Source organism: Falco naumanni, chromosome 1 (assembly GCF_017639655.2).
Source record: "Falco naumanni isolate bFalNau1 chromosome 1, bFalNau1.pat, whole genome shotgun sequence".
Taxonomy (NCBI): domain Eukaryota; kingdom Metazoa; phylum Chordata; class Aves; order Falconiformes; family Falconidae; genus Falco; species Falco naumanni.
The window spans coordinates 42,281,216-42,297,869 of NC_054054.1; the positions used below are offsets into that span (position 1 = coordinate 42,281,216).

Sequence of the window (16,654 nt, forward strand, 5' to 3'; positions counted from 1 at the left end):
AAAGGTGTTTGGGTGTTTGGTTTTTGGGTTTTTTTTTGTTGGGTTGTTTTTTTTTTGTTGTTTTTTTTTCTGTAAAAAACCTGTTGATTAATATGTCACAGAGTTATTTTCAACAAGCTTTTACTTCAGATATCCCACATGGACATTCAGTTATTTTGTGTTGGCTTTTATACTAATGCCCTGTAATTGTGTTTCACTTCCTCTGATTAAACTGACAAGTAATTTGAGTGGATATCACTTAGCACATTGATCTGAGTTGGTGACAGGAATAGACCACAGCTTCGCTCTGTAAAAATAGAAGGAGCTGGTCCTTTGCTGTTGCATTCTTTTGAATGTCTGGTTGGAGTTTAAATAGTTTATTTTTATTTTTTTCATCACTAACGCCTCATGGGTGTGGTGTCCTACAAAGGAACACATGGACACAAAGAAGCCAGGACTCAAAGTGAATGATTTTCTACTCTAATGAGTTATTTCCTTTCCCAGGTTTTCCTTTATCCCCATGCATTAAAAAAGGTTGCTAAAGTTACAGTATGTGTCAAATTAAACCTCATGTGCATTGTTTGCTTGCAGGTGGGGTTCTCACTGAAGACGTGCCAGGCTGAAAAGCCTTGTTGCAGACACATGTCACTGCCCTCAGAAAATTTGACACATGCAATAACCTGATACTGCTGCACAGTACACTGCCAAGTAGGGTGTCAGAGCTGTGAAGTAGCTGTGGTTTTACTGGCTGCAAGAAACATCAACCAGAATAATTTCAAATATTGTTTCAGTGTAGACTGTAATTGAAAGTGTTCAGAACAGGTTGGAGGATAAAGAGAAAGCAAAACAAATGAACAAACATAAAAACCCACCTGGGTGGTCTGGAGGGAACTGACATGATAAGGGAAAAGAAAGTCCCAATAAATTTGAAAAAGTATTTAATACTCTCTTATAAGTACAAATCTTGAGTTAGCATTGACTTTCAGCTGCATACATTGATGAATACATTTTTAATAGGAAATAAACCCTTCTTTCCTTCTGGATCATCTAAGGAATGTAAGTGTGATGCAATTAAAAAGAAAGAACTACAGAGGTATTACTCAATACACATCTCATAAAGAGATCTGTTGGATAGTAACAGATGCAACCGACTAGTTGAAATCCCGTTTTTCAGTGACATTTGGTAATCAAAGCACTTTAAACACCATCAAGAAAATTATGTGACTCCTACGGACAGGTGAGATTTGGGAGGGTTTGTACTGTGAGGTCATATAATGCCTGTCTTTATGCCATTAACAATAATTCTGCATCTAAATAGAACGTTATACTTGGAACTTCAATATGTTCCTTAGAAATGTTGTGTAAATGTTGTGAACTCTTTGATGTACTTCCAACAGTCACTTTATTTGTCAGAGATGTCTGTTTGTTTTAAAAAGCTCCTTTGCTGAAAAGTTGCTTGAAGGTCCACATTATAGAAGCCAACATTATAGTCAAATATTGTCATCAAATAGAGCCTTTCTCTCAAATACATAAACAAACAAAAAAGTCTTTGCTTGCAACCAAATAACATTATGTCATTCTGCTATTCCTCCAAGAGGGAGACCTGAAAAATACTAAAAGGCTGGTTTTGAGGGGTGCTGAGATGTCTCAAGGAGTCCTGCAATTAATTCAGTGAACAACGCTCACCCCTGTGACTCATAATATATCCTTTAATCTAAAACCAACTATGAAGAGATTGGCCACAAGTGCTTGCTAGAGAATGAGACATAAAACCAAGGCCAGTGGTCATACCAGACATCAATATCACTTCCATTAAGAGTTCTAACAAGTATTTCCACTAATCTATAACAGAGATATAACAAAGATGTACTCAATAAACTTTCTGAGTTTAGATGCATTTGGTATTATTTGTTATACGTTATAAATTCTTCTGAACTTCTCTACTGCTCCTCTTTCCTTACTTGCCCGGTATTACTTCAACTTTTTAACAGATAATATTTTAATAGAAAATATTACAAAGGCTTTATTCATACCTATTTCATTACTTAATAACATTAATTATTATGCTTAGAATACACTTTTCTCAAGAGCTTGTATTAAAGTGTGTAGATTTTAACACTTTTTATTAACATACTCCTTCACTATGGGCTTCCATATCTGATGGGAAAGAAAAAATGTATGCTATCTCCTTTTCTCCACTTATTTTAGATTAAGAGAAGATATCCAGAAGTGATTTAAAAGCAGATTGCAATTTACAGCTGTAAAGCAGTCGGTGATTAAATGGGGAGTTTGTAGTAGACCCTTTGCAAGTAGATGTCTGTGAAGAAATTAGAATAATTTCGAATTCTGGAGTAAACATTTCTGACCTTCTAAATGGAAGCATCTGCAAGATTTCGTTTAACTGATGAGTGGAGGGATTCTCAGCTGGTGTAAATTAGTGTGGCTTTAGTGAAGCTGATGGTTTTATAATAGTTTACACCACCCACATTTCTTTCCTCAGAAATTCTATTTTTTATATACATTTCAGTGTAGTAGCATCAGTTTTGTGAACTGACATCAGAATATAAATCTTCTGTTTATTCTATGAAAACCCTTATATTTTCCTTGTTGAGTCCCCTGAGTAAGCATCACAAAGGAAAAGAAGCTCTTTAACTGCAGGAAACATTCTGCAGATCCCTATTCTAATACAAATGGTTACAAAGTCACCCCCTGTCGAAAAAAGGCACGAAGGGAAGCTTCAGAGACATCAGTTCTCAAGGGCATTGTGACAGAAACCTAATGTGCATGCTAACACTCGTATCACCTGCATTTACAGTGATACAGATCACATTATACACGTGCTGAAGAGATTTCTTGAGGACATATCAGAAAACCTGTCTCAAACTACCAGTCTTGGCTATCTCAACTGCATTTCCTTGTATTCCCCTATTACCAGCAAACTTCAGTTCCAAATTAGGGTAATGTTGGCATATGTCTTTATCTGAAAAAGCTCAGATTAAAGAAATCCAGCTCTAAGTGGTTTTTGTTTTTGGTTTTTTGGTGTTTGTTTTTTGGGTTTTTTTTTGTATTGTTTTCTTTTGTTTTCTTCATTAAGTTGTGATAGTCCTGTGACCAGCAACAGACCTCTCTTGCAATCACACCTATAATTACAAAGGCAAAAAACAGGTTTTGCACAGTGTTGTCCTCAAGCCATTGGTAGTGACAGCCAAAGCATAAAGTGTGTCTGTATATTTTTGTATGTTAAAGGGTTTTGAAGGGTGAAAACGAGCATGGAGAAACAAGCAAGATTAGAATCATGGAATGCCAGGTACAAAGGAACCTCAAAGACCCTGTAGTCCAACCTTTCTTAGCAGAAGTACGGTCTAGACGACATGGGCCAGCACCCTGTCGAGCTGAATCTTTAAAGTGCCCGGGGTTGGGGAATTCACAACTTTCCTGGGGAGATTATTTCAATGGCTGGTTGTTCTCATTGCAAAAATATTTCCTTTGGTGTTCAGTAGGAATCTCCCCAGAAGTAACTTGTACCCATTATCTCCCTGTCCTTCCCATGTGACACCTTGTAAAAAGGGAGTCTTTATCTTCTTTGTAGCCACTCTCTAAATACCAGAACAAGGTTCCAAGGTCTCCCCTGAGCCTTCTTTTCTCAAGGCTGCACAAACCCAGCTCTCAGCCTTTCCTCACAGGGCAGGCTTCCCAGTCCTTCCATCACCTTTGTGGCCCTTCCCTGGACCCCTGCCCACATCTTTTTAGTATAGCAGGGACCAAAACTGAACACAGTGTTCCAGGTGTGGCCTGACAAGCGCTGAGCAGAGTGAGATAATGACTCCTTTACCCCTGCTGGTGATGCACTTGATGGTGCAGCCCAGCACCCTGTTGGCTTTCTTTGCCGCAGCAGCACACTGTTCAGTCACACTGAGCCTGTTGTCCACCAGGACCCCCAGGTCCACTTCCACAGAGCTGCTCCCCAGCCAGGTAGATCCCAGCCTGTGCTGCACTCCTGGATTATGTTTTCCCAGCTGCAAGCCTTACGTTGGTCTTTGTTGAATTTCATCAGGTTCTTGTTAGCCCACTCTTCCAGCCTACCCATGTCTTCCTGCAGGGTGGCTCTCCCTTCCAAAGCATCCACATCCCTACTCAGTTTGCTATCATCCACATACTTCATCAGGGTGGAATCACCATCCCTGGAAGTATTAAAAAACACACAGATGTGGTGCTTGGGTTTAGTGGGACATGGTTTAGTGGTGGACTTGGCAGCCCTAGTTTAATGGTTTGACTTGATATCTTAAGTGTCTTTTCCAACCTAAACGATTCTGTGATTCTATGGTACACTTGATCCCATCATCTAGATCACTTATGAAGATATTAAACAGCGCTGGGCCCAATATCAGCCCCTGGGGGACCCCACTTGAGATAGGTCGCCAGCTTGAAAAGGAGCTAAGATGGTTAAGATCCAATGCCGAATCTAAAATTTATGAAGTGTCTCTTTTAGGCAGTGGGAATAAAGGGAATTATTTACGGGACCTCAAAATATCACAGCCTGAAAGTAGAGGAATGTCTTTTGGGGAGGCTTGTAAAAAAGATGCCCCTACAAATGAAAATTCTCTGGAAGAAAATGATCCAAAACACACATAATTTGTCCAAATTGCAATCTGTAGCCTGATCCTAAGGAGGGCTGGACAATCTTTGTAGTTATTAAGAAGGGGTTCCATCTCATGTAAGTTAGTTGTTTAAGAATTAATCATCTAGTACTACAAGACCTCCTCCATTGTCAGTAGAGAAACAACCCCATGTGGTGGTATCTATCCCATATTAAAATAAATACGTAAGACAGATGGGTACTCTAAAAATGCCTATCACTATATACTGAATATAGAAGGAGCGAAAATAACTAGATTTGTCAGTATTTCTAGATGGTAGAATTAAATGAGATGGTCCTACCCTGAAAACTGTCACTGCTTTCTTGAATGGCAGTGTGCTATGTTATGATCTGAATTCAATTAAATTACACAACTGTTAAATGATGGCAGGATATTCTTGCCTTGGGGAAGAACTTCTAGTAGATGCATGGTTTTCTCCCCCCTTTCCAAAAAACAAACAAACAAAACCCCACAAACAATGCACATGTTTTACCTAATGAAAATCAGTTAGATTTATATGTTACACTTGACTTGTAACTTAGGCAAGTCCCACCAGTTGTTTTTTCTGTGCTTTTGGTACCTCAGAATGCTGTAAAATCCAGTCCAGGCTAGTAGGTAGAAGAGGAGGAGTGTATCCCCACCACAGTGATCTTGGAAACTAGTTCAAAAATACACAGAAATACAGAAATATTCAATGTATGTCTACAAATCAAAAAAAGACTACCAAAAGCAACAAAGTGCTGCCTTCATTCTCAGGTATGAAAAAGTTATCCATCTTAGGCATTCTGTAATATTTTTATTACTCTAAATTCTTCAGGCAGTTCTTTTTTAGGAAGCTTAGATGCCAGTACGTGATTATGGGTAGATATCAATTAATATGAGCAGCTGCCACTTGGGAACTAATAAGATCAAGTTCTAATCCTGTCTGGTCTGTCAAATCAAACTGCTGTCATTGATAACATTTCTGAAAATCCTTCGTTATTGCCAAAAGACAAGAAGCAGTTGCAACAGTGAATTATGCATAACAAGAAAAGGAATAGCCACAAATCAAACAAAATAAAATACTGCACTACCCACAGGTTCTTCTTTTAAGAAGAAGAAACCGCATATGACTGATATTAAACACACCACTTAATTCACCAGTTCACCACTTGAAGGCATTCAGATATTGTGGTGGTGTGGACTACATAAAAAACATAATCAAAATTAAAAACCAAAATCCTCTTCAACAATGCACATATTCAGTTTCCATAATTTCTTTATTTCATTAGATACTTGGTTACAATTATATACACATCTAAATAAATTCTGCTTAGATGCAGGCCAAGGACAAGATTTGCACATCTCAGGTACTGATATCGTGTCCAGGCCATGGTTCATTTATATTTTATTTACTTTATTTACTAACTGGGTCTGCAAGGATATGGCTTACCCAGTCTTCTGCATAGTTGTGATTATTTACGCTATACTGGAACCAATTACACTCACTGTGATCTGGTCACAATTTTGTAAGGTAATTAAGAACTGCTGAAAGCAATTGTTTTATTTTAGGTGAACTTCTTAACCATAACATATATTTATGAGCAGGCAAGATAGTATACATACTGGGATCTTGTCCTTTCTCTGTGGTAACGGAACCTTTCTCCTTTGCAACTGCATCAACAAAGGCCAAAAGACCTGAATATATAAAGGATATCTAAACAACCTTTTTTCTCCATTTATGCAAAATTCTCAATCTTTTTTTTTTTTTCTCTCTCTCAAGAAAAACTGAATGATTAAGAGAAAATGGGAATGTACAAATTTGCATTCCATGTGAGATGATTCTCTCGCAAAATTGAAGATGGAAAACAGGTGACTGCAGAACCTCCAATGTAGTTACTTAGAATAAATGCTAAAAAACAAAATAATGTATAGGAATAAAGCATGGATGTAATCACTGAGCTGAGTAGAACAGTAATTCACATTCACAGCGTGCTCCTAAGAGACTTCCCACCATTCTATTTACTTTTTTAAAAAATATATTAATTCTAAGATGTCTTCTTCAGCTCATCCATAGAGGAACCATACAGATTTTCTAAAATATGTTTTCCTGACCCATGTCCCTAGTGAATGACTATGGTTTTCAAGTTCCAGTTAAATTTAGTCTCTACTCACTTCTTCGAGGATATGTAGTTTAGCCTTTTCCTGACCCAAAATTAATTTTCTAAACCTGTCAGAAGGAGACTATGTATCGGTACATTTAAACCTAGCTTTCTGCTTAAAAGCACTGATGCAGCTTATGTGTGTTGCTCAGAATGTTTTTCCTCTCAGTACTAAGCCTCTCTTCATCACTTTTAAAAGGGCTATTGAACATGAGCATAGTTTTCAAAGAGTGATGTTGTTCAACATTTAAAATAAAATATTAGGACAGATATATTTTTGAGCAGCAATTTACGCCTTAATAAAACATTGTGATATTGAAGTTCTGAATAAACTCTAAATAATGGAACCATCCAACTAGGCGATGATGAAAATATAAAAGTATATCAAGGTTTGGTAGCTTTTGGATCAATAGATAATCTTTCCACCTGTCTCCTGGAGGCTAAATTACTCGATTAATGGCAATGAGGATGCCTTGGACATGCAACACATAATATGTTAAGAAACTGAACTCTCCCAGGTATTTTGGCTTTTATCTAAAGCAGCAGAGGAGCCAGAGGAGTGTGTAAAAACAGCGGTCGCAAAACTTCTTACACTGTTTTAGGCTTATACTGTTTACCAATTATCATTAGTATTATTACTAATACTAGTAGTAGTAGTAGTAGTAGTAGTAAATTGAAGCACTGAGGTTCTAAATTATGCACTTTAAAGGAAAAGGATAATAGTTGTCACTAACATCACTCATGTACATGTCATGCGCATTTTTTTTTCTCTGTGACATTATGTTGTAAGCCTGCAGTTGCGGCACTTTTTGTGTATTTCTTGGCACTCCATCCCCTTCTTTCACAGGTTACTATTGTCAGCCATCTTAACTGCCATTGCTTATAATTTATTTTTTTTTAAATAATATCCTCGAAACAGCAGGTGTGCATCTCACAGAACTGTAAGTAATCCCAACTTTTCAATACAGGGATATTCATTATCATAACATCTAAAGCCTCTTTATAATAATAATTTTGGTAATAGCAATTTTATCTGTTTCATGGGCTGAAATTTAAGGTCTGTGATTTCCATATCGGTGGTATTTGGAATTATTGAAAACTAACAACACATTTTCACTCTGGAGCATCTTCATCCAAGGTTGATTGTATCTTATCCAAATTATGCTATGTCTGTAGGCCAGCTGGCGTGACTGTCCATGACTTGATTTTGTGATATTGTCTAGGATCAAAAGAGTGTTCTATTAATTACCACATGCTGACCAGAAGAGTCCTGTAATGAATGAGTTGTGGGATATAAATGTCCTTAACACTTCTGAAAAATATTTTGGGAGATTTTTATTTTATTCCAACAGTATAAACTCTGAACAGCTCATGAAAAGAAGAAAAGGAGGTAGAACAAAAGTATCTTTTTTAGAAAAAAACCACAGTGCTATATCTTAGCAGAGATCATTCTAGCAGAGACTGAAATCTCTTATGATCCTTAAGTGCTTTTTGTTGTTATTTTATTTCAGTTCCTAACTAAATGGAGTTTCCCTTCTAAATGCTTACCTTAATATTATGCACTTTTAACTGTGAAGCTTTTTAGACTTGCTTAATATAAAGAAAGCAATGATTGTCTTCTCTATTTGTTTTATTGTTCAACTAATATTGTTGACAGTGGTTGTGACTGTAGGCATTGTAGGGAGAAATAGAACAGTACCTGGATTTCTTCCACCAACCGGACACAGATGTGTTCAAAAGCTACTCAAGTTTTCATGGCAGGTGGCAAATCACATTTAAAAATGTATATTCAGGGAGCTAAATTTTACACTGCATGATCTGGGAGGGAGGCTGCAGGCTTGAGCTAGAAGTATGATAAAAGACCCATTCCCGACCTGGGGGACTCTGCAGGCACCACAGCCCCTAGCCAGGAGCCCCTGAAAACAAGCTCCTCATCATCAACTGAGAATAAATCAAACAGGTGGGGAAAAACTCTAAGGAAATTAGTGTGGGAGTGACACAGATTGAGAGAATCATTTGAAAATATCTTGAGTAAAACCAGTATTCAAAAGCTATTAATGATCACTAGAAATCAGCAACCTGATTAATATGTTATCCTGCAGCAAAGTTCTCCTTATTACACCATGAATAGATGTAACTGTCCACAAGAACTCTGAATACCAGTATGTGGGCATTCAAGTAATCCTGTACATTTCTCCTTCTCCTTTTAACCCAAAGCCAGCAGCAATTTTTACTTCCTTTTTATCCCATCTCCAAAGTATCTTTCTTCCTTTTGCAGAAAAAGATTAATAGAGAAATGATGTAAGGCTCAATACTAAGCTTTATGTGGTTTTTTTCAGGAAACTACTAAATGCCTTTCCATGCCTTCTAGGAATGGAGGCCAAAAATTTATCACAGAGCAACACTAATATAAGTATTTAAGGACTTAAATAAATAAACTTTAATAAACTTATATTTTCAGCACAGAGCAGATGGTGTTTGACAGACTTGCCTGAAGCTATGTAACATCACATGCCATGCTATTTATTTTTCAATAATGTGATTTACTAAACAAATTTCTCCTTCTTTGAAATCATACAGTGAAGTAGAGTTTGTGTATACAGAGGAAAAGGCAGTAGCCATCTTATAAGTGTCCGGTGAAGGACACTTGAAATTCCTGGATAAGTACAAATTGTGCAGAATGTGAGAAGCATCTCTACAACTTCATGTGTATTCATATGTCTTAATAAAATATTGCCACTGAGAGAGTCTGGCTGGATCTCTGCCCACTTGGTTTGGTAGCCTGTTTGCCGGCACAGCCTGGTTCGTGCCATCTAGCATCTCAGACAACATGGCTCGGGCGGTTGCACAGAGCAGGGAGGTTTTCGGTAAGCAATATAGGACAGGTTTTTCTCTCTTTTGGAGGGAGAAGGGCCTGGCCAGATGGATATTGACAGTTTGTGTTGTGTGACCTAAGGGTCAGAGAAGGGTTCCCAGTTGTCTTGTGTTTTGCAATAGGACGTATCTTAAGGGCCACTGTTTATGTAATTTAAAACTAGACTAAAAAAGTTACAGGATAAATTTGAGGAAAGGCTTAGGAGAAGTGCTAGACGTAGGCTACCATGGGCCTGCTCTTGGTGATAGTTTTCTCCTATGAGCAATACAAAACACTCAGGTTAGGAACGTGAAGTACAAACTTTTGAGTCAATCTCAAAATTTCTACTTTTTTCAAATGGCCATTTAGGGAATGTCAGGAGCCTTTGCTCCTAAACATTGTCATTTATCAGATGCCTGATTAATTCGGTGTCATTGAATCCTGTAGCTGACTAACCTGGAAAAAGTCCCAAGTTCCTATTCAGGTCAATTTTCTGACCCCCTAAATGGGTGCCAAGCATTAAGTGCTTGACCTTTCATGTCAGTGGTGAACACAAAATACATCATTGAAGAAGAATTTTTAACTAGTTGTTTTGCTTGAGACCTGTAAAATACCATCCCAATATAGCATGAAGTTTCATGGTGTTTGCTTTTTGCTTATTCACATTATGTTAATATTCACTGCAAATTGAAGTTTAGCAAATTATTCCCTGATTTTTATATATATATATAAAAATAAAGGTTACCTTTGCCCTAACAAAAAATGTCTTTAAACATTTTGTGTATTTATTTATCTTTCTAAGACAATGCATTGAAGTTTAGGCAATGAGAAGGAAGAGAAGAATTTAAACAACATAAAAGAAATTGAATTATTTGACTGGGAAAATAAAGCATCCCAGAACACTAATGTCACCAAGGATACTTGGTTCAGCTAGTAAACAGCACACAGCTGGAGTAATTGAATTTTTCTTAGAATATAGCTTTGTTCCTAGCAAACTAGGAACCTGGCTGAGAGTAGCTTGCCTGACAGTCCCCGTTGTACCATTTCAACAGTCAGGAGAAGCTTCCTATACCAAACTTATCTGCCTCATTTTTATTGTGAGATTTCAGCTTGAAAACCCACAGACTGTGCACAAATATGACAGCTGCTGCCTTGGTCAGAATACCAGGGGCCAAATTTAGGATGTCTAAAACTAAAAGCATGTGCTGACATTGCTTAGGCTAAAGAGCCATAGTTCTTGAGCTGTGGACTAGATGAACTCAGTCAAAGGATGAACAGAAGAAAAATGTGGTAAAAAAATCAGTGGGTTACACAGATAACTCCTTTTGTATTGTAGCAAAGAATTTGTAATGGATTCTTTCTAAAAATCTAAGAGGTAAACATGTTTTGTGTTAAACTCTGGTGGCACTTGATATTTTTATGTTTGAATTTCTAAACGAAAAAAAAAAAGGGGACGGGTTTTACAGATTTCTAAACAATCATAAATGCATTGGCCTTGTATCATAGTTAGAGTTAGAGACAATAATAGAAAGCAGGCACTCTCTTGAATGAATGCTCAAAGTGGAAAACTGAAACATGGGCCACTTGCCAGTGTGGCCATGTAGAGCTGGTAACAGCGCTGTACATTTGAGAGATCATTATTGAAAGGGTATGTTTAATCCCCATCCCACCCTAAAAGTGACTTCTCAATAGTTCCCAGAAATGTATGCTATTAGGCTCAGCTGGAAATAGAAAATCGCTCTTAATCATATGCAAGGAATGATTTAAATAGGCGTATTCAAAAACAGCGTTGGGAAGGAAAGAGTACCGCCAGAAAGAATGGAAGAGCATTTTGATTTTTGATGAAAAGCCATCAAACATAGTTCAGTGTGATAAGAGTTGTGACAAATCTTTAGAGAAGCAGTTTTTTATTAAGAGAAAGGTAATACAGCTGACAAAGTCACTTAGTGCTTTTTGTGCTATTGAATGTAAAATTTTTTTTCCATTGGTTATAAACCACAAGAACCTTTTTTCCCCCTTTTAATCATCATGAGGATTTTTGCTTTGTGACTTCCTGCAGGAAGGTGTTTTAAGTGGAATTCTTTATACTGCACCTAATATCTACCAATATGATTCCTGTTACAAACGTAGGGACCATTTTCTTTCTGTCTTCAAGCTGTGTTGCTGCTTATTATCATGTTTAACATTCCCAGTGCCTGGCAGGATGGAGATTAGGAACTCTTAATTTTCATTTTACAGTGAAAGGTCTCTCCAGATTTTTGGTGTATTGGCTATAATATATGCACATAATTTATTGGTGGAACAGTCCTGAACTCTCCAGTGAGTCACCTCAGTCTTTCTTCTTATCATTTTGGGATTGTTTCAAAATAATCTGCTATCCCCCAACACATAAACATGTTAAAAACATTACATTGGAAATAACATCTCGATGGAAGCAAACAGAAGGGGTTGCACCGATTTCCTTTGATAAATCTGAATGTCTTTTTTTTTTTTTTAAGTGTATATTTTCTGCATTATTTTTCTCTAACTCTAATATTTCATTTTTAACAGACTGGAAGGAAAGAGAAGGGAGACCCACTCAACATTGCTATTGACAAGATGACCAAGAAAACACGAGACCTTCGAAGACAGGTAATCTATGCTTTTTATACTGCTTCTTGATTTTCCAAGAATTCGTGGCTATTCAACTTCAGACTGGTTTTGCCACCTGTAAAGGTATAAAGAATGTGTCCTTAATTAGATATGACACTACATTACATATGACATTAAGCAAAGGAGTAGTATTTCCTGAGCCAAAAAAAACAGAGACTGAAACATTCCAAGTGTAGCCCCCAATGGCTGTAGTATGTGGGAGGGTAGGCAGATTGGCCAGACCTTAACTGCCTTTGCAGCCCAGCAACCCCAGTCATAAAAACACTGGCATATGTGCTTATTTGTGTTTATTCGAATACTCTCACTGAAATAACAGGAACGATGAGCAGAATATGAAAAAGTTTGTAAAAGCAATTATTTTCAAATAAAACTTCTAAGTTACTGTATTAAATAAAGATCCTATGAATATAAGGAGAAGACTAATAAATAACAGGATGCCCAGAGAGGTGCGAGATGCCCCATCCCTGGGAACAAGCAAGGCCAGGCTGGATGGGGCTCTGAGCAACCTGGTCTGATTGCAGATGTCCCTGCTTATGGCAGGGGGTTGGACCTTTAAAGGTCCCTTCCAGCCCAAACAATTCTATGATTCTAAGAATAACAGCAAAGCATAGTTTAAACTGTAAAGGATTACTTTCTCATATTATGTTTATCATTGTGTTTGGTAATAAGATGGAAAGATTAATTCAAAAAGCTCGAGGTGGAAAAGAATAGAAGGAAGACTGGCAAACAAAAGGGAGAAATCCTCCATAGGTTTCTCTTTACACTTCTAAAGTTAAAGCAGGAGGGATTGCATCTTTTTACCTTTTTTCTCCTTTTGAGATGATCCAACTCTGCATTTTCTGTAAAAGTAAAGCAAAAGAAATTCTACCTGGTCAGTCAAAGGTTGCTTCTGTGAAAATGATCCAAAATCCACAAATCTGCAAGACCCAGTAAGTACTTAAATGTATCTTCAGACACCTATTTGCAACATGATCGTTTCAGAAATGAGTGCCCCTATAGACAGTTTGAAATCAGTGCTCTGCACTGCTAGAGCTCAGCTCATTTCATCTCTTCCTTTAACTCACAGCAAACGCATTTGAGGATCGTATTCTTAGAGCTTATTTCTCTGAATAATATTGCAATGGACTTACAAGCAATATGAATCATTGACTCTCCCGTATAAACCGTAGCATCACATCTGTTGCTCAGCTAATGACAGGAGACAGACCTCTGCTGTTCTGACCTCCAGATTTATGGGATCCTAGGTTCTGCAGTGGAGCTTGTACCATGTGTTGCCTCCCACCTCTGTTCTTATTGCTTGAAGGAAGTAGCAGACTAACACATGAGTTGCTGTTCTGTGTGAGGCTCTCAGCAGTTGCCTGAATTACTCATCTCTAAAGCCAAATTTACTCCAAAACGTGATATGAAAATGGCACCTTTCTTAATAAACTGTATGCTTCTCATGTATATTCAGCCCCAATGGTGTTGAATTAAATCTCAGAAAGGTTGGAACTCTGTATGTGGGTAAAGTGAAGCACATATATAATATTTTTGTGCTTGGAGATGAAGCTTTTAATATAGGGTTTTTTTATATTTATGAAAGTTAATCATGTAGGTATAATGTTTATTAAATCATGGCAGTTGCTAATAAACTAATCAGGATTAGATTATAATTGTGCTAGGTTTTGCAAAAGCACAGAGGAAGATGGAGTCTCTGCTTTCAGCAATGGGAATTCTGACTATAAATTATCTTTCAGAATCATAATCAATGTTCTGCTTCATCACATGCATAATCATCAGTATATATGTGCACATCATCCCAGACCTGCCTATATACCCCTTGCTAAATTTCAGAATATAAGGATGTCACTGAGGACTCAGTTTAATGGCTGGGAAGAGAGGCTTGGACATTAAACAGAAATGAACCACAGCTGAGATCGCAGTGTTCTACTATTTCAGCCATTCTATTTTGGGCTAAATCATGGGAGAGACAACCAACTTTGAATACCATAATGCCTTTTGTTTTTAATGAATCCATTCTAAGGCTCGCTTGTCAGATTTATGAAGCTTAATGTTTTCACCATAAAACTAGACAATCTACAAAATATGTTTTGGTAATGAAGAAGGTATATATAGATTTCATTTGGTACCCAGGCTCCCTTGCAAGGCTTCAGTAGTCAACCGTCTAAGACTAATTTTTCTTTCTCTGCCCAGGTTACTTAGGTCTTTATTCCTGAGATTTATTTTGTTTACCTGTAGAACACACAGACATGTGAAATGATTGTGAATGGGATACATGTTACTAAAATTTCATCTCACAATTAACAGTTCACATCTATTCCTATTCTGATGGAATTACATCTTTTATACTCATCATTTAAACTCTCCTGGGCATTGGAAAATTATTATGGAGATCTAATTATATGTCTTAATATAAACGCCAGTAAGAACATCTAGCTAAGTCAGACTGAACAAGTTCTTGGAAGCAGACTATTCTCACCAGCCCATAGCTTAATGCTGCCATTTCTTACTTGATTTTGAACAATTTTGAAAAAGCACAGAATTCTGTGTCTGATAACAAGTTGTGCCAATTGGCAGGACTTGAGGTCTTTCCCCGCCCCCCCCCCCCCCCCCCCCCCCAGTATCCAAGTCTGTCATAAATAAATAAATAAATAAAAAACCCACACCAAAACCCACACAAACAAACAAACAAAAATTCCCAAACAAATAAAACAGACAAAAAAAAAAAAAAAAAAAAAAAAACCCCAAAACCTAAAAGCTAAACAAAAGCATCTTTCACTGTGTGGTACAGCAAGCTAGACCTGCAGTAGGGTGCTTGTTGATGCCAGTTATTTTGTTTGTTTGCTTTACCTCCATTGGAAAAGGAAAAAAATACTAACCCTGTAGTCCAAATATTACAGCTAATCATAAAGCAGCATGCACACGGAGTATTTCAAGCATTGCAACTCTGCAGTGACATTGAAACAAAGATAAGCAGGAAGGGCACACCAAAGAGTTTGGCTAACAGACAAACAGGATGCCTAGCAAGGACCAACCCAGTCTATAGATCATTTGAAGTTGTATGAGCAGGGCACCAGCTGTTCTGCTGTCACCACCACTGGTGTCCCACCTGTTAGTACTGCTGCCTCCTGCCCTGCTGCCGTCGTCTCTTTGCCTTGTGTCCTGTTCCAGTTAATCAGTTGAGTTTGTTCAGTCTGTATGAGCCAGTCGGTTCCCCTGCAAGGTGTAATAACCAAAACCATTAGTTTTCTCTTAAAGATCAGATATCTGTACTGCTATTAATTTTAACGGAGCAGCCTGTCTGCATTATTCTATACAGTAAATTGAAATAATATAATCCTTCATTCTTGTGCATTCAAGCCAGATTAATGCTTCATATGCCTCTAAGTGGAAGGAATTGTAAAGAAATACAAGGTTTTTACCAACGATTCTCAGTTTCTACCGGAAATGATGATCTCATGCAGCTGTAAAGGACAATTCATCCACCTCCTGTAGGCTTACATTTATGGCATTACTGAAGCTAGTTAGAAAAACTGTATGAAAGAAATACTCAACAGAAAATTTTCATTTTATTTAAAACTGGAAATCATCAGAAATTATCCAGAAATTGAAGGGGGGGGGGGGGGGGGGGGAGAAAGCCTGACAGTGTTGAAAAGTAATTTTTAGATTTTTTTCAGTAGTTTCAAATTTTTATTTTGAAAGTTAGTAGTTTATTTTACCTTACCATTGCAGTATAATGCTATACATATAAATAAATTGAAAATTAAAACCAAATTTTCAGAGTTGTCAAAAAAGGTTTCCATTGTTTTAAGGCATCTTGATAATTTGGAAATTTTCAGGTTTCATTCCAAAGTAGAATAAAGCAAAAAATAAGTACTATATTTTTCTTGAAGTTGGATTTCTGGTTGTCCTTGTAGTTTTAGGCAACAAAACTTTATTATAAAATATATTAATAGGAACTGTGAAGTAGAAAGTCCAGAAATAACTGCATTACCAGTTGCTTTTTGATAAATACTTTGAATGCTTGGTTTGATGTCCTCGGCTTTTGTTTTATTAGAATAGTCTAACAGAAATTAAAGCTATTGCTAGGTATCAAAGTCTGTGTGTGGAGCATCAAAAGGTAGTTTTTGGCATCTGATTATTGTTATTGGCCTTGGACTATGTGTTGTTGGGTGCAATCCAGTTCAGCCTGGTGGGCAAGTACCACAAAAAGCAAAATAACATCAGCATCCTATTAATAGCTACATACAGTTAGTAGCTAGGATGGTAATTTTGAATATGGAAAGCTGTCGTCATTTGTAGACTCAAAATACCTCTGCTTGTTCTTACGGCTAAATGAATTCTTCAGACCACTCTCAGAGGCAAAACATTCTGATTTAGAATTTATTTTT

The 16,654-nt window shown here is 37.2% G+C and overlaps 1 protein-coding gene across 2 annotated transcripts in view; it reads left to right on the forward strand.

Annotated features, from left to right (window-relative positions):
* CTNNA2 (catenin alpha 2) overlaps positions 1-16,654 on the forward strand; it is a 515,720-nt gene that overhangs the window by 379,401 nt on the left and 119,665 nt on the right. For both annotated transcript variants that reach the window (XM_040591247.1, XM_040591257.1), the window contains exon 8: positions 12,162-12,242. In XM_040591247.1, the coding sequence (XP_040447181.1) occupies positions 12,162-12,242 (81 nt within the window). The remainder of the gene's footprint in view (positions 1-12,161; positions 12,243-16,654) is intronic.